Genomic DNA, 18,999 nt, shown 5'->3' on the forward strand with positions numbered 1-18,999 from the left:
GAAATGCTTCTTGAGAAAGCACGGATGTTAATTTTAATGTTGACCAAATGGACAGATTAAAAGAAGTGATTTTTAAAATCAATCAACCAGAAAACAGGCAAGGAAAGTGAAAAATGAACACCTGAAAGGAGAAAATGAAGAAGTAATTCTCCTCCACACACACAAAAATGCATGCTTCTTACTGAATGTTGGCACTAGAATATTTATCTCAGTAAATTTGTATGTCAAGGTAAAAGTATGCCAACAAATGAGAAACATCCTGCAAAAGGTCCAAAATTCAAGGTATGGAAAAGCACGGCTACTGTTTGCAAAAGGCATCCAAATTAATTTTTTCAGTGGAATAATGATTAATAAAAGTTTAAAGATTTATGAAGTGCCATAGAGCTATTTATTAACTACTGGATTGGCCATATTTCTTTTAAAATACATATATGCAAAAGAAAAACATACAAATATTACCTCCTGCTGCTGTCCTTGGGGAGATTAATTGTATTCCACTATACTAAGTTTATAAATAGATTGCAGAAATAGGTTTAGAAAATGGTATCACGGTAAAGTTTGAGGCTAATGCATCACTACCAACAGCAGTGCATACAAATTAAAACATGCTTTGAGATTTAACCTTTCACCTAGCAATGTATCACAGCATCATTTCCGTGTGTAGAGATAGCACTCCTGTACTAATCAATCACAACTAAAGAGCACATACAGTCAACATTCTTAATTAGACTCTATCCACTCTCCTCCTCACACTCATCTGTCATGAACACTGTTTAAAAATAAGTGTTATTAGTCTTTATTTGTGAGTAGATCTGGTTAGCATCTCCACGTCTCAGCAGCAGAAATCATTCATCCATCTGAAGTACATTGGTGCCTGATAATTCATACCCCTACGTAGAAGCTACAGATAACCAGAGCCCCTAACCCACTTCAGAGTCATAAATTATAACATACACAGCTCCCATGCAACCTGGGTTAATTTATGTTTACTATAAATCTACTGAGAAAGGTCATTTGACACTTAAGGAGTCTGATTTCAAATCAGATGGTGAGAAAAGCAAAGAAATCTGACACAGACTCCAACTAGGCTAAGCGTTTTGTCTTGGGGATCCCATGTTGAACTGGCTGACATTAACGGACATTGAATGACTTTAAAAGATGGCTGATTGTCTAGAGAAACGCAATTATTTCAAATAATATGAATGAGTAATAATGAATTTTATGCTTCTCTCATATAAGGATATAAGATCCTTCAATAATCTCAGCACTAATACTATTGGACAATATGGTGGCTCAGTGGTTAGTTCTGCTGCCATACAGCGCCAGGGACCAAGTTTCAATTCCAGCTTCGAGCGACTATCTATGTGGGGTTTGTACATTCTCCCAGTGCCTGCATGGGTTTCCTCCCACGGTCCAAAGATGTGCAGGTTAGGTGAATTGGTCATGCCAAATTGATCATAGTGTTCAGGGATGTGTAGGTTAGGCGCATTAGGGCAAATGTAAAGTAATAGGGTAGGGGAATGAGTGAGGATGTGACATGGTAGGTCTGCGTGGACTTGTTGGGCCAAATGGCCTGTTTCCACACTGTAGGGATTCTATGATTATCCTGCCATTTAATCATAGAACATAGAACATTACAGCACTGCACAGGCCCTTCAGCCCTTGATGCTGCACCAACCTGTGAAACCAATCTGAAGGGTATCTAACATATACTATTCCATTTTCATCCATATGTCTATCCAATGACCAGTTAAATGCCCTTAAAGTTGGCCTGTCTACTACTATTGCAGGCAGTGTGTTCCACGCCCCTACTATTCTCTGAGTAAAGAAACTATCTCTGATATCTGTTCTATATCTATCATCCCTCAATTTAAAGCTACGTCCCCTCATGCTAGACATCACCATCCAAGGAAAAAAGCTCTCACTGTCCACCCTATCTAACCCTCTGATTATCTTATATGTCTCAATTAAGTCACCTCAACCTTCTTCTCTCCAACGAAAACAGCCTCAAATCCCTCAGCCTTTCCTCATAAGATTTTCCCTCCATACCAGGCAACATCCAGGTAAATCTCCTCTGAATCCATTCCAAAACTTCCATATCCTTCCTATAATGAGGTGACCAGAACTGTACGTAATACTCACAGTGCAGCCGCACCAGAGTTTTGTACAGCTGCAGTATGACTTCATGGTTCCGAAACTCAATCCCTCTACTGATAAAAGCTAAGATATCGTATGCTCTTTAACAACCTTATCAACCTGGGTGGCAACTTTCAGGGATCTATTACATGGACACCAAGATCCCTCTGCTCATCTGATCTCCCAAGAATCTTACCATTCACCCAGTACTCTGCATTCCTGTTAGTACATCATGGTATCACAAAATTTGAAGTATTATCAAAAAGAGTTAAAACTGATAAATGCTGTACATTATTTTTTTCACCCATTTCCAAAAGAAACATTGCTGATTCTGGAACTTCATTTGCCGCAAAATGCCACTCTACAACAGTACATAATAATTAAACATCAAGATAATATCAACAAATATCCCGGAACAAATATTCATGCAGACTTGCTAAGTAACATTTCACAAATTGTTAAAACAAATTACAATTGCAACATTTAAAAGGCATCTAGATGGGTATATGAATAGGAAGAGTTTGGAGGGATATGGGCTGGGTGCTGGCAGGGGGACTAGATTGGGTTGGAATATCTGGTCGGGATGGACAAGTTGGACCGAAGGGTCTGTTTCCATGCTGCACGTGTCTATGACTCTACGACACTAAATTCTTACGCCTTTAGTTATTAAAAATGAATTGCAAAGCTGATTTAAAAATAAAATCTTTCACAATTCCTTGGCAATTAATGCTACTGTTCAAACTTAAATCTGGAACTTTGCTTTCTTAAAAAGAGAGTTTCGGGAGTCTCATTATCATTTTCTTGCAAACTTAGCTTCAAATAATTCCATTGAGTAAAATATATGTTGGATTTAAGCAACTTTGCACAATATCACAAATTCTAATTGAATGGCATCTTTACTACATAGATCTTGGGTTTACAGGCCTGTTACTATTTAGATACTATAGTTAATAATGCTTGAAATGCAACTATGATAATTGTTAAAATCACAGTGGTGCCCTGAGCAATGTATGATTTAATTGCCTTGAGTTTAGCACTTGGAAGAACAAAATAATCAATAATTTCATACAAAATTCATGTGCTATCATTCCAAAATAACCTTATTGTAGAAGAGCAACATATAATGGTCGGACATTAAGACACTATTCTTTATGAACAACCTATATTTTTTAATTCCAGGAAGCTTAAAAAATAATTTCTATTAATTCAATTAACTTCTTGTAAACTTTCCCACTAGCAAAGGATATTAGTTTACATGAAACATTATTAATAAATACAATTAAACAGAGATAAATTACAATATAAATTAATTAGCAAATTCAAAGACTTTAAACAGGCTAAACCAGTTACGCATATTACAGATTTTTTTTATTAGAGCTTCCAAATCAATTAATCCATGTACAATTGATGATATCAAAAATGTGTTGTGAACAAAAAATTTCAGGCAATACGGAGTTGACCATGCTAATAATTTAAAATGATAAAGTCTGGGGAAAGTTCATCAGAAAGGTTTTCTGGACCAGCATTAGTAATGTCTTGCATCTGACAAAGTCAAGTATTTGTGTGGAACATCTCCTCTCTTAATATGAAAAAAGACCTGTCCACATAATGAATTGTTGGTATAGCTACCTATTCACAATATCAACTTTGCTGAATGTTATGCAATAAAATGTTTGCTTCCCAAGCTGCATCTAAAATAATATATCCAAATTAACTCTGTCATCCCCAAATTTTTGTCTTTGTTTGTCATTATATCATATCCATAAGCTTTTGACAAACAAGATAAGTCTACATATAAATGAAACAGTAGATTTCTTGTGGCATTGTTAAATTGATTTTTTTTAAAATAGTGGGTTATTATACAAGGTAATACATACTACATCATTCTCCTCATAAGGGGCATTTTCAAGGCCATAAATAGTGTCTTAAGTAAGCAGAATTTCAGCTTGGTGACGAAACGATGTAGCGTGAGGTCAAAGGTTAACTGCATGTCAAGCAGCAAATCAGAACCCAGATTGCAAGTACTGACTTCCATTCTATAATATACAACATTGCTTAAAATAACTTGGCAAAGATTTCAGAGACAATTTTAATTTTTGACATTGGAAGAAAGCAAGGAGAGAGGAAAAGCTGAACATTATAAGTCACCAATTATTTGTCACAGCCTAAAGTTTAAATCAGCTTTTGACTTCCATTCAACTTCTATACACTAGTTCTAAATTGCACAAATTTTCCTCTCACCTATCAACTCCAGATTTAATCTTCATCGCATGTCATTACAAAATAGCTTTAACAGCACAGAATGCTCTTGGATATCCCCTAAATACCATATAATAGTACTAAATTATCTTACATAAAATAAGATTTATTGACTGAAGTATAAACCTACAGCAAAATTTTTGAATTAGAAAGCAAGAGTATTGTCTCAAATTAGTTTAGCAATCTTTGGCATGTTTCCAAATGCTGAAGTCCTGCTTTGGGTACAACTACTGACTTCAGCACAAATGTTTTCCTCATTTCCCATCCTATTCTACACTATCTCCACCCCACCATCCCAGAAAGAGAGATCTTGACAGTTTCATGATGCTTAATTTTTACCATATAAATATCTTCAAAATGACTACTTGTTGAATAAAAAATGTAATCTTAGAAACTCAACTTTTGCACAAATATATATGATCGGCTTTAATAGGTTATGGCTGATTCATTTATTTGTAAACTTACAAAGAAATTCATAACTGCATCCTATCTATTTGGAATGTTTTTCTTCATATTGTCATTTACAGTAATTTTTAATCTGCTTATTTACAGATTGACACAAATTTACTTTTTGATTAAACCATTCTCAGCTATGTTGATCAAACTTTGCCAAGTTACCATATGTCAAGTCTTGTTGACTTTGCTCTTAGCAGATCAGACCCATTTTTTTCTATTAACATCCTCATTTGCACCTTTTTCACATAGGGCTGCACAGTGGCTCAAGGGCAGCACAGGGGCTCAGTGGTTAGCACTGCTGCCTCACAGTGCCAGCAACCCGGGTTCAATTTCAGCCTTAGGCGACTGTCTATGTGGAGTTTGCACATTCTGCATGGGTTTCCGCCCCAGTCCAAAGGTGTGCAGGTTAGGTGGATTGGCCATGCTAAATTGCCCATAGTGTCCAGGGATGTACAAACTCGCTGCTGGATAATGTGGCATCTATATTAATGAAGGAAAATCAAACGCATTCTATAAACAAAAGGCCAATCAAATTAATATCAATTGTAATAGACTGTGTAAACCACAGACCCTGGTAATGTTCTGAGGGACCTGGATTTGAACAATGATATGTGCATTCAAAAATTTTTTTTAAATCTGCAATAAAAAAAATTGAACAAGGACCATGAAACTCATGTAGATTATTTTTTATGACAATCTGGTTCACTAATGTCCCTGAGGTCCGAATCTAGACTGACCTACATGTGTCTCCAGACCCACAGAATAAAAAGCAAGACAAATCCAATGTAGCCAGTTACCACCCTAACAATCTATTTTATCATCAGTGAAGTGTCAGCAGTAATGGTTCCAAGCAGTACTCTCAGCAAAAGTCTGCTCACTGACACTCAGTTTGGTTTTGCCAGGGTTACGCAGTTTCTGACCTCATTATAGCCTTGGACCAAATGCAGACAAAACAGCTGAATTCCAAGGGTGAGGTAAGACTGATTATTCTTGACATCAAGGCCACGTTTGATTGAGTGTGGCATCAAGGAGGTCTTGCAAAGCTGAAGGCATGGGGAATCAGGGGAAAATACTCTGCTAGTTGAAGTTGTATCTGGAAGTATTCCTAGTCTCTGACCTGCCTCATCGATCCAAAGTTCTGATGAATAATTCTAGAGTACTTTTCCTCCACAATGTTAACTAGGTTATTTTAGGTATTGATCAGTCTTAAACTGGTCTTTGTACTTTGATTGAATTTTGGTTGAATCTTACCAGAAATTGACAAAATGTACCATGCTCCTATGCATTCCCTTTGCCTGATGCTAGCCCAATTCTCTCACTCACTGTAGGGAATAGTACTCATCACCCCTGGGATGTACTGCAATTTCAGGCCAAGCAATCAGTCAAGCACTGGCAGTCTAGAGTTGCCTTTCACAGTCAACATGGTGGCACAACAGCCACAAATTAACACTGCTCTTGACACATAGGTGGCATGGTTGACACAATCTTGCACATTGAACTGCACATTTCCATTCCAATCACTGTTTATGCATGAGGCCACACGCCTTATCTGTCCTTAGCCACATTTCCTCTTAGAACCACTTAAGTAACTGTTAATCATTCCCAGAAACTCACTGTAACCAAGCATCTCATCATCGCACAATATGGGACCATCACAAATAAGGAAGACTTTAAACAGATCAAAACATTCAACTTTATTCAGCAACATTAAAAGTGAACTGAAATCAAGCAAACAATCAGAAGCTGCATTTGCCTCTCAGCACAGAAACATGCTACTCACATGTCCAGTACCAACACTTTACAGTCAATGAATGATCATTGTACCCAGCTGTCTTCGACTGATATCGGTGTCAATTAAGTCCTCTCTGGCTAGAAGCATCCTATGCTTCTATGCTCTATCGTGCAGACGATGATCTTTCCTCCCATTCAGTGTCCTCACGATCCTCCTTGAAATACTTCTCCTAAGCTCTAAGCTCGTCAATGTCCATCATATTCCCCTTTTGCCAGCTCCAGCCGTGCAAAGCACAGCATATTGGATTATGCAGCACATTCTGTCTGGACTGTACGTTGTGCCCCAGATTGATCCAAGCAGTGAAACCTCAGTTTCATGAGGCCTGTCATATGCTGTACCATGGCTCTGATCGAAAAATGGAAAGCATTGTATCTACACTGTATCTACATTACAGTTAGGGGATTACATAACCATCAGCCATGGCTGGTGAGCATAGTCTTTGACCCTCAGTAACCATTTATCAAATAGTTGGTCCCTCAAACGCAACAGGAACACAAGTGTTTTCAAGGATGAAGATATCATGGCAGCTGAAAAGGTACTGTAAACAAATTTCTAACAAGTGCAACTGATGATCACAGATTACTTGCACATTGATGGGATGGAAGCCTTTTCTATTCATAAACTCAGTTATGTTATGATATGGTCCTCTCAACATGGCATGTACAAAGTGCATCATATCCTGCACCTGAGGAAAGTCGAAGAGTGTGGTACTGGAAATGCATAGCTGGTCAGGCATCATCACAGCTGCAGGAGAATCGACATTTCAAGCGTAAGTCCAGCACCTGAGGAAAGCCAATACGTTACAGGAACTACTGCTGGGGCTGCAGCGCTGACCTCACCACATGGAAACAAAATGAACCCCACCAATTCATGGGGGTTCCAACTTGTAATCAACTGAAATGGACAGAATTTAATCAGGAAGACAGTAATAGGGACTTTGAAACAGACAGAGGTGAAGTCAATGCATCATAGAGAACACATAAACTTCCAAACAACTAGTTTATCTGACCACTCAAATACCATCTGCCCCACATCTGGTCGGGGTTGTAGACTGTTCATTGGTTTTGAAATGTCTGCTAAGTTCAATCAAACCTGAATGAAAGCAAGTCATCCTCAAACACTCGGGATTGCCCAAGGAGAATAATCCCCTTACAACAGCTGCACTGACAAGCTGGTCTCTTTCAGTCCAAAAGTAAAACATGGCAACTTGGCAAGGCACCAAGGGACATGAACCTTTGCAGGTAGAGAGAAAAACGGAATGAGAAAATTCTAAAACCAAAGCAGTCTCTCAAGTATCCATGCACAACACAGATAGGGAGCTTTAAAAAGATCAGAATGTACCTTGCTGTCAATATGAAACTACTTCACATTGATAAGAACAGAAATTAAACCAAACGTACAGGCCAAATACAAAGAACAGTAGATTTTATTTTGGATATTAACGTAAATTAATGGATTTACTGCAGACAATAATAAGCATGTATGTAACAAGAAATAATCCTATGTTGCATATTCAGTCACAGGAAAAGGTGTTTAGAGCATCCATTGTGCATATATAAAATTTTCAAGAAGTTACCAAGTAATTATCAGATTTCAGACTTCATCAGATAGGTAAATCCAATTCTGGAACATGCTATCCGTACCACAAATGATGTGCCAGAAAACGTGATAGAAAACTGATCAGGAGAACTTTAATTTTCGAGAATCAAGTTACAATGGTAAGCAACTGAATCATTTGGATTGGAGTCACAAAGACGTACAGCACGGAAACAGACCGTTCAGTCCAACCCATCCATACCAACCATATATCCTAACCTCATTTTGTCCTATTTTAGATTAGATTAGATTAGATTCCCTACAGTGAGGAAACAGGCCCTTCAGCCCAAGCAGTCCACACTGGCCCTCTGAAGAGTAACCCACCTATTTGCCAGCATTTGGTCCGTATTTTGCTAAACCCTTCCTATTCAAGTACCCATCCAGATGCCTTTTAAATGTTGCAATTGCACCAGCCTCCTCCACTTCTTCTGGCAGCTCATTCCATACTTGCAACAGCATCTGCATGAAAAGGTTGCTTATCAGAGCTCTTTCAAATCTTTCCCCTCTCACCTTAAACTTTCGCCCTCTAGTTTTGGACTCTCCCACCTCAGGGAAAAGACCTGTCTATTTACACTAGCTATGCTCTTCATGATTTAATAAACCTCTATATGGTCACTCCTCAGCCTCTGACACTCCAGGGATTATAGCTCCAGCCTACTCAGCCTCTCACTATTAGTCAAACCCTCCAATCCTGACAACATCCTTGTGAATCTTTTCTGAACCCTTTCAAGTATCACAACATCCTTCCTATCGCAGGGAGACCAGGATTGCATGCAGTATTCTAAAACTGACCTCAGCAATGTCCTCAATAGCTGCAACATGACCTCCCAACTCATATACTCAATGCTCTGACCAATGAAGGCAAGGATACCAAATGCCTTCTTCACTGACCTATTTATCTGCAACTCTACTTTCAAGGAACCATGTACCTGCACTCCAAGATCTCTTTGTTCAGCAACACTCCCCAGGAGCTTACATTAAGTGTATAAGTGCTGTCCTGATTTGCTTTTCCAAAATGCACACCTCACATTTATCTAAACTCCATCTGCCATTCATCACCCTATTGGCCCATCTGATTAAGACCCTGTTGTAATCTGAGGTAACCTTCTTCGCTGTCCACTACACCTCCAATTTTAGTGTCATCTGCAAACTTATTAACTGTACCTCTTATGTTCAGATCCAAATCCTTTATATAAATGACAAAAAGCAAGGGATCAGCAATGATCCTTGTGGCACACTACTGGTCACAAGCCTCCAGTCTGAAAAACAATCCTCCACCACCACCTTCTGTCTTCTATCTTTGAGCCAGAACACATGATTCAAATACTAATTTAGGATACGAAAGCAAACTATTTAACTTGAAAACATAAAGGGTTATAGGTCATAAAAACAAATATTAATCTACGGTAAAATTAAGAAAAGGTTTTTATTTCACCGCTGTACTGTAGATACCAGGTACACAAAAAGGTAATAATTCAGGATCAGTTGGCAGTTAGAAGGGAGATGGAGTGATACTGATCCAGAAAGTTGAGTACACAAAAAAACACTTCTTGAAACATGGAAGAAAGGAGTTCTAAGGAATCAGTTAAGTGGGAGGCATTAGTTGATGGTAGACAGGCATACATGAGCCTTTTAAGCCTTTTCCTGACTATCAATTTTATGTATTTAAAGGCAACAAATACTACTCAATACATAGTGGAATAGTCTTAAAATAACTTTGAATATTATTCACAATATTAAAAAAATGCTTTTCAAGTTAATAAATGACTTACTTTTATTTCCAACTAATGCAACTACAGGCTGTAGTTCAGATTCCTCATTTACTTTCTTCACTACGGCATACCAGTCTTCAAGGTTTTCAAAACTCTGATAGTTTGTGATGTCATAGACTAATAGGACACCCTGAGGAAGAATGAAAACAATAAAACTACACTTCAAAAGTAATATTAGTAATAGCTCTAGTGCAAGAAAACAAATATAATAATTAGACCTATACAAGTTTACTTTAGTGATAAACCATGAGCATTTTATCAATTTCAGCTTTTGGTAATTCTCCTTGAATAATATTACGGTAACAATAATTAACATGGGATCTGTCAAAGACTTTTAAAGAAAGTACTCTTATGGGATTAACCATAGTATTTTAATGGCATTATGATCACAATTGTTAAAACAATGTTCAATATTGTATTGCATAATGCAGACATTGCTGATCAACAGATGAACAAATGAAATAATATGTACATATGACTTTTTCATTATACTGTCTCAATTTTCACCAGTAAACTTGCAGATTCTTTAACGGATCATTAATTAAAAGTAATAATTTCATCCCCTCAAATGTGAAGAGAAAAAAGTAAAAGATATTCACTGCAGAATGCCACACATTTCATATCCACAATGTTAATGTACATTCAAAAATCCTGAATAGTTACTGTAACTTAATTACAATATAAGAATATTATCATACCATTCATAGCATCATGAAAAATTAGATTTTAGCATTAACTTTCCATTTTGGTCAGACTTTACAAATCATTGTGACACATGATACAATGGAGATGATGTTACTTTAAACACGCTTTTTAGCATTCAACATCTTTTGTGTGGTTGATTAGTACTGACCAGAAAGACTCAATCTCACCTCACTTGACCTGAAAAGATCTTATTGAATTAAACAAATGTGTATATTAACATACTCCATACTGAATCCAACAGTGTCTTCTCCCTTTTCCACACTAATATATTATTGTTTAAAATGTAAGAATATTCAAGAGTTGTGATTATATTCCAATGAAATTCACTAAGCTACCGTTCAGTATCAATGTTATTAATGATAATTTAGGGAGAAGTTGTTCCCACTTATAAAAGAGAAAAGAACAAGACAGCATATTTAAAATGATGTGCAAAACAAGAAAAAAACTCTTTCATACAGCGAGAGGTTAGGGCATGGAATGCACTGCCTGGAAATGTGGTGAATGCAGATTCAATTGAGGCATTCAAGAGGGCATTGGATGATTGCTTCCACAGAAATGCTTTACAAAGATATGAGTAAAGGGCAAGACATTGGCATGCGGTAAACAACCGGTGCAGGCACGACTGGCTGAATGGCCTCTTTCTGCACCTTAGTAATTTGGGCAATACCCTTAGAGAATCACAAAGTGCTTCATTCTCAGTTAACATACATCGAAAAAAAAAAGATACAGCCTGCTAATTACAATCAAGATACCATAACTTACACAAAATCAGAGATTAAAAACTTAATTTTGTTATCTCCACAAAGAAATATTCTTGTGATTTAAACAAGCAATCAATCTTGGAAGCTTCAGAACAATAACCCAGCTCTAGTTAAAGTATAGCAATCAGGAAAATTCTTCAATATTGAATGTAGTTGCAATTGCAGGTGGAATTATTTGATGCTTCTTTTTAGAATTCTTAAAAGGTAAACTGATGTGCTTTCCACTTATAAAGTAGTTTTACTTTTAAAAGTATTTTGATTGATTTAAGGTTATATCTTAATGTTAAAATAAGTACAATGGTTTAGAATGTTCACTGGCTTGTGCTGGTTTAAAACAAAATTCACCTGAAATCAGTCAAAGCAATGCAAAGGATTGAAGAATTTTAAACCCAAGTTACATTGAGCATGACTTATGTTTTACAGTCTGTAATGATGGTATTAAAAATCACTGCTCCTTTCTTAAAATACTTCCTTCCAAACAGCAGTCTAAGTGTACTACACCAGCTGGGACTGCAGCATTTCAAAAAGGCATCTTACCACCATATTTCAAGGGCAGATATGGGGAATAAGTGTTGGCTCTTGTCAATTATTCTCATATCCCATTTTCAAAACTAAATTGTACTGGATAATTGCGCAATAAATTGCATAAAAACTGACATACCTTCACATGAAAATAAACGTGTTGAATTTGCATTATCAGAGTTTGAACCACTTCAAGTTATTCTTTTCTCTACTGAAAGAGGCACCAGGAAGTGTCTTTTTCAAAGGTTATTCAGTAAAAAATCTAATTTACTGTACTAAGATACAGACTGGACACAGTCTTTCTAAAAAAAAGCATTTTCAGCAATTGACAATACTTATTAAATCACTATTCTTTTGTAATAAACATACTGTCCACTGTATTAATAAAATTCTTAGATTGTTATCCCTAGATACAGAACTGATTGTGCTTTAATGCAATGAAATGGGAGTTATACTCTCACGCTACTTGAGTGGGCTAGCCCAATGAAGGTGGAGATGAAAAGTATGGGTGCTAATGCATGTTCACATACAACCCTACAAACAGACACAGACAACCACCTAAACTCCAAATCCACCGCCCAAAATCTCTTCTTCACCCACTATTGCCCCATCTCACAAACAAATAACACCACACACCATTTCAGAAATTCCATTTTATGTCATAATTATGAACGAATGTTTAGTCTTCCACTGTATAAAAACTATTACACTCCATCTTTCCAGCTTCCATACAAAGAAAGGTTTTTTTGTGATACTGTTTGTGAATGCAGTTTATAAACATCCAGTTGGTCAAAAACAAGGCAAAAAAAAACACACTAATACAGTATATTTTTATCCAGTGGACCAGTGAGAGATGCTGGCAGTTAAATATTGTAATTCATAAATGGGCTGCAATGTTTAACTCCCCAAAGGATATACTGTCAATTTATGCTTAATTAGGGATGCACAGTAGTATAGAACACTTCTTTGCACTTTAAAAATGTTATTATTAATTAAATGCCTCTTGGATAGACACTCACAGTACTTAAATTATTCTAAGTTTGTTCTGCTCAGTGAATTCTCTATTTTAATTATTTTAAGAGGGAACTGAACATCTTGATTCATGATGAACCGTTTTGTTTTATTATATCTGTTGATCAAGCTTACATTTTCTCAAACTTTCCCACTAAAATTTGGTGGATTTTTGAGATTGTTTTTTCTCCACATATGGATATAAACATTTTTTTCCTGTACACTACTAAATGTGACCATGAATATGATGGACTATTATGATACAAATTAATGTTTTATGCTCAATCAAAAATTATAATATTAAGGAATCATCTAAATCATGATAGGAGAAAGCAAGAAAAATAACGGCACTCAAAGATTAAATAGAAAGGGTCAAGACACACAAAGTACACAAATAACATACAGCAAGAATTAAGACAGCACAGCAAAAAGTAAATTTGAAAAGTTATAAGCAGGGAAAAGACAGACAAGCAAGAATTAAAAAAGAACAAAGTGGAGAGCGGTTAACTGTGTTCCACAATGGTCTATTTCTGATCATCAAGGACATTAATGATTTTCACACAGGCCTGGAGGGAGTTGTACTAAAATAGGAGGCATAGTAAATCACACTGAAAACCAAAGTAATATTGCAAGAGAATACTGGTAAACCTTTGGCAGAAGGACTTCAACGCATTAAAAGCATTTTTACTCAAAGATGGAAGATATGGAATTGCAGGGGAAATTAGATAGACCAGTTCACAATTTATTAAAAGTAGCTCAACTGGTTACGGCCATAACCAGGATTTATGGCAAAAGCTATAGAATTTTTTTTAAATGGAGATGAAGACATGAATTCAAGCAAAATTTTACTAAAATCACAGGTGAGGCACTACATCTAAGTCTCCACAGTGCAGGAAGAATTCTTAAAACAGTGACAGCAATTCAGATTCACCTAGGATTTCAATAACTATAAAGAAAACAAACACCAAAGAAAGTTGAAACGTTAGTGCACATTTTGCTACTTCGAAGAGATGATAGTGATTCAATCGAGGTATTCAAAGTCAAAAAGCATTGTGCCAGAGATGATAGAAACAAACAGTCTGTTTCCTTGGATTGAACCATCCGGAACAAAGGATTACAGATATCAGATGAGGTTAACAGATTTTGGAGACAAAGCATGATATACATTTATTAAAACAAAAACAGAGAGACTGCAGACTGTAGAATGGACTGCCAGAAATAGCGATTGAAGCAATAACCAAAATCAACATTCAAGAATGCGTGAGAAATGTGATTAAGTGACATGGAAATAAAAGAGAAATGAGAATGTTGCAGCTAAACATGATTAGCATCATTATTTATTAAGGACAAAGATGTGAATTAACTGGGTAAAATAACTGGTCCTCACCCTGAACAACTTTTCTTTCCAATCCTCCCACTTTCTCCAAACAAAAGGAGTAGCCATGGGCACCCGCATGGGCCCCAGCTATGCCTGCCTCTTCGTAGGGTATGTGGAACAATCCATCTTCCGCAACTACACTGGCCCCAACCCCCATCTTTTCCTTCGCTACATTGATGACTGTATCGGCGCTACCTCGTGCTCCCACGAGGAGGTTGAACAGTTCATCCACTACACTAACACCTTCCACCCCAACCTCAAATTCACCTGGACAGTCTCGGACTCCTCCCTCCCCTTCCTAGACCTTTCTGTTTCTATCTCAGGCGACCGGATCAACACGGACATCTACTACAAACCAACCGACTCCCACAGCTACCTGGACTACACCTCCTCCCATCCTGCCCCCTGTAAAAACGCCATCCCATTCTCCCAATTCCTTCGTCTCCGCCGCATCTGCTCCCAGGAGGACCAGTTCAAAATACGTACAACACAGATGGCCTCCTTCTTCAAGGACCGCAATTTCCCCCCCGACGTGGTCGACGGTGCCCTCCACCGCATCTCCTCCACTTCCCACTCCTCCGCCCTTGAGCCCCGCCCCTCCAACCGCCACCAGGACAGAACCCCACTGGTCCTCACCTACCACCCTACCAATTTCCATGTACAGCGCATCATCCGCCGTCACTTCCGCCACCTCCAAACAGACCCCAGCACCAAGGATATATTTCCCTCCCCTCCCCTATCAGCTTTCCGTAGAGACCACTCCCTCCGCGACTCCCTTGTCAGATCCACACCCCCCACCGACCCAACCTCCACTCCCGGCACCTTCCCTTGCAACCGCAGGAGGTGCAACACTTGCGCCCACACCTCCCCCCTCACTTCTCTCCAAGGCCCCAAAGGAAACTTCCCATATCCGCCACAGATTCACCTGCACCTCCACCCACATCATCTACTGCATCCGCTGCAGCCGGTGTGGCCTCCTCTATATTGGGGAGACAGGCCGCCTACTTGCGGAGCGATTCAGAGAGCACCTCTGGGCCACCCGGACGAACCAACCCAACCAACCTGTAGCACAGCATTTCAACTCCCCCTCCCACTCCACCGAGGATATGCAGGTCATTGGACTCATCCACCGCCAAACCACAACAACCCGACGGTCGGAGGAGGAGCGTCTTATCTTCCGACTGGGAACCCTCCAACCGCAGGGGATGAACTTGGACTTCACCAGTTTCTTCATCCCCCCTCCCCCCACCTTGTCTCAGCCGGATCCCTCCAGCCCGGCACCGCCTTCCTGACCTGCAGTCTTCTTCTTGACCTCTCCGCCTCCATCCTACTCCGATCTATCACCCTCACCTTGACCTCTTTCCACCTATCACATTTCCAACGCCCCTCCTCCAAGTCCCTCCTCCCTACCTTTTATCTTCTCCTGCTGAACACTCTCTGCTCATTCCTGAAGAAGGGCCTGTGCCCGAAACGTCGAATCTCCTGTTCCCTGGATGCTGCCTGACCTGCTGTGCTGTTCCAGCAATAAAGTTTCAAAAATAACTGGTTTCCAGACTGTAATTATTATATAATAATCCAGATTTTTCTGATGAACATTTTTTTTGTTTCTCCCCCTTATGCCAAAATCGCATATATTTTAGGACCACTCAATGTTCTGTCACTCCTGGTAAGCAGAGGAAACACAAGCCTCAAAACAGGCACACATACTTCAATGTTATGACAGCACACTAACATTTAACGTCCCATTTTCCATCACTGAAATTCATTAATGCTCAACAGCAATCATGCCTCTATAAAACAGCCATTTTGCAATATTCAGCATTACATTAAGGGAAGAAGTGATTTCGAAGCTCCAGTATGTACTGCACAAGAAATGTATATTTTTCCCCAGAGGATTTGGGTCTTTTATTTTTACACTGCCAACATGACAAGAAAAAAAAATCAGGGTTTTCTTGCACCTTCTTATGCTTGATTATTTTGGCTCACTTATCTTGGATCACTTTCACAGCTAATTCCACCTCTCCAAACCCTTTAAGACAGTGTCAATACTTGCCACAAGGTCTACACAAGATTTAAGTAACAATCCAGGAGAAATTAGCAGAAAGCCCTGTTTGACAATGTTAAATCGTGGACTATCTTAATCCTCTGTCAGACCTCACTTGACAGTCTTCAAAACCGACACTGTATCACTAAAGGCCTGGTTTATGAGATTAACATTTTAAAGCAAACCTGTCAAGCAAGCAGTTAACCAGTTCACTAATGATATAATTCGTACTAATTTCAACAGGAAGACTTCAACTCAAGTGGATAAAATAAAATAAATTTTGAATAACGCTTAGAAATACCATTCCTGTCTTTTTCTTTGTTCTTTAAGAATATTAATTGATCTGAGATTTTTTTTAAACTGCCTTTGTTGAGCAGGATCATTTTATCCTTGAAAAGAGTACATTCCAGAAGTTGTCATGACTGTGTATTTTTAAAGCTACCCACTTATGTTCAGAAAGGAAATGTCAAACACATCAAAATTCACAAAATTTGTATATTTGAACATCCATATTTAAACCCTTGAAAACCTGTTGCCAAGGAAACTGCAACAATAAACTTATAAACAGTGCTTCAGTATAGGGTTTGACAGAAAACTGCTATACCTTAGGAGCTATAAGACTCACTGTGCACAATGAGTTTTGAAGAGACAGCATCAAATAAATCCTAACTGTGAGCCAAGAATAGTGCTTGAAGAGCCTGTGGTTCACAATAAGAAGCCACTCACATGCTACAGCTCACCTCCAAACAGGAAACAACTATGACGAAGGCAGAGCTGATTAAAATGGCAAAACAAATGTTATGCTAGGCAGAAGTGGGAATGGGACAAATAAAGAAGCAAAACATGGATCACAAAGAAGAGTAAATCGCAACGCAAAATCATTACCAGCATTACCCTACTCCCATTTCCCATTTAATGCTGGTCTGGTTTTGACAAACGATCACTGATACAAATGGTAACTCAGCTTCTCTCTCCACATACATTGCCTGACCTTTGGCTATTTCTAGACTTGTGCTTTTTAGGTCAAGAGTTGAATAGTTGAAAGGATACGTGTTGATATTTCTCCACAAATATCAACTCAACCCATTTAAATAAAGTAGGTGGGTGTGGGTACTGCAGATGCTCGAGATTAGAGTCAAGATTAGAGTGGTGCTGGAAAAGCACAGCAGATCAGGCAGCATCTGAGGAGCAGGAAAATCGACAATTCCTAATGAAGGGCTTTTGCCCGAAACGTCGATTTTCCTGCTCCTTGGATGCTGCCTGATCTGCTGTGCTTTTCCAGCACCTCTCTAATCTTGACTCATTTAAATAAAGACTCATTCTCTGTAAATTTTATGAAGTAAGGGCTAAAAACCCCAAAGAATGTGGAGCAGCATTGTTGTTGACCATTCAAACAATGAACCATAAATAAATAAACCAGCTGCCTGCTTTTTGTATTGGCAAGAAATAAAACATTGAATCGACACTTGTAGGTCACTTTGAAACTGAACAGTCCCAATTATAAAAAAAGATATTTCTTCTAACAAAAGAACTTACATTAATTTAACTATCCAAATGTGAATTTACATGAATTTGGACTATCACTACCAGCTAACTTCAGCAATCAAGAGTCTGTAAGCAGCAATTTGTCAGGCAGGTGTTTGAAGAAGCAAGTGCACATGTTTTAAGACAACCAGCATATCCTCCTCTGTAATGTGGACATTTTTCAAGATGTTGCTACTTATTTCCCCACGTTCTATATCTTGAATATCCTTCTCCACGTAAACACTGATGCAAAATACTTATTTAGTATCTTCTCCACCTCCTGCACTTCCACCCATAGGCAGCTTTGCTGATCTTTAAGAGGCCTTATCCTCTTTCTAGTTACCCTTATGTCCTTAATGTATTTGTAGAATCCCTTTGGATTTGCTTAACCCTATTTGCCAAAGCTGTCTCATGTCCCCTTTTTGCCCTTCTGGTTTCCCTCTTGTATACTCCTACTGCTTTTTTTACAGAATCACTCAATCACTTCTGTCTATACCTGACATATGGTTCCTTCTTTTCCTTAATCAAAACCTCAATTTCCAGCATTCTCTACACCTATCAGCCTTGCCCTTCACCCTCACAGGAATATGCTTTCTCCAGACTCTTGTTATCTCATTTCTGAAGGCTTTCCATTTTCCAGTTAAGCTGCCAGTCCCTGTCCATCCCTGAGCCATGTCTCTGTATTTGCTATGATTTCCCAAACCCACGTTCCCAACTATGCCCTGAGTTCATCTGTCCTTTAATTTATCAGTCCTACCTCGTTCTTTACTTTGCTCTTGCCTGCTCTGTTTAATTTACTCCTTTTCCCAACAGTACCAGTCTCAGACTGATTTCTTTCTTCACTATTTCCCTGAGTCCCATACACCCCTCCTTCCTGGCTTAAATCGTCCTGAGCAGCTACAGCAAATCTCCCTGCCAGTATATTAGTTCCTTTCCAATTCAGGTGCAATCCATTCTTCCTGTACAGGTCTCTTCTACCCCAGAAGAGATTCCAATGATCCTAAAACATGAACCCTTCTCCCATACATCAGCTCCTCAGCTAT

General features: G+C 38.4%; 1 protein-coding gene across 2 annotated transcripts in view; it reads right to left on the bottom strand.

Annotated features, from left to right (window-relative positions):
* The window catches only part of rab28 (RAB28, member RAS oncogene family), a 153,252-nt gene that overhangs the window by 105,968 nt on the left and 28,285 nt on the right, over nt 1-18,999 (bottom strand). For both annotated transcript variants that reach the window (XM_043694681.2, XM_043694691.2), the window contains exon 4: nt 10,012-10,141. In XM_043694681.2, coding sequence (XP_043550616.1) covers nt 10,012-10,141 — 130 coding nt within the window. The remainder of the gene's footprint in view (nt 1-10,011; nt 10,142-18,999) is intronic.

The sequence above is a fragment of the Chiloscyllium plagiosum genome, unplaced genomic scaffold (genome assembly GCF_037043375.1).
Source record: "Chiloscyllium plagiosum isolate Xiang-an unplaced genomic scaffold, Cpla_swu_hap1 HiC_scaffold_1, whole genome shotgun sequence".
Lineage (NCBI taxonomy): Eukaryota > Metazoa > Chordata > Chondrichthyes > Orectolobiformes > Hemiscylliidae > Chiloscyllium > Chiloscyllium plagiosum.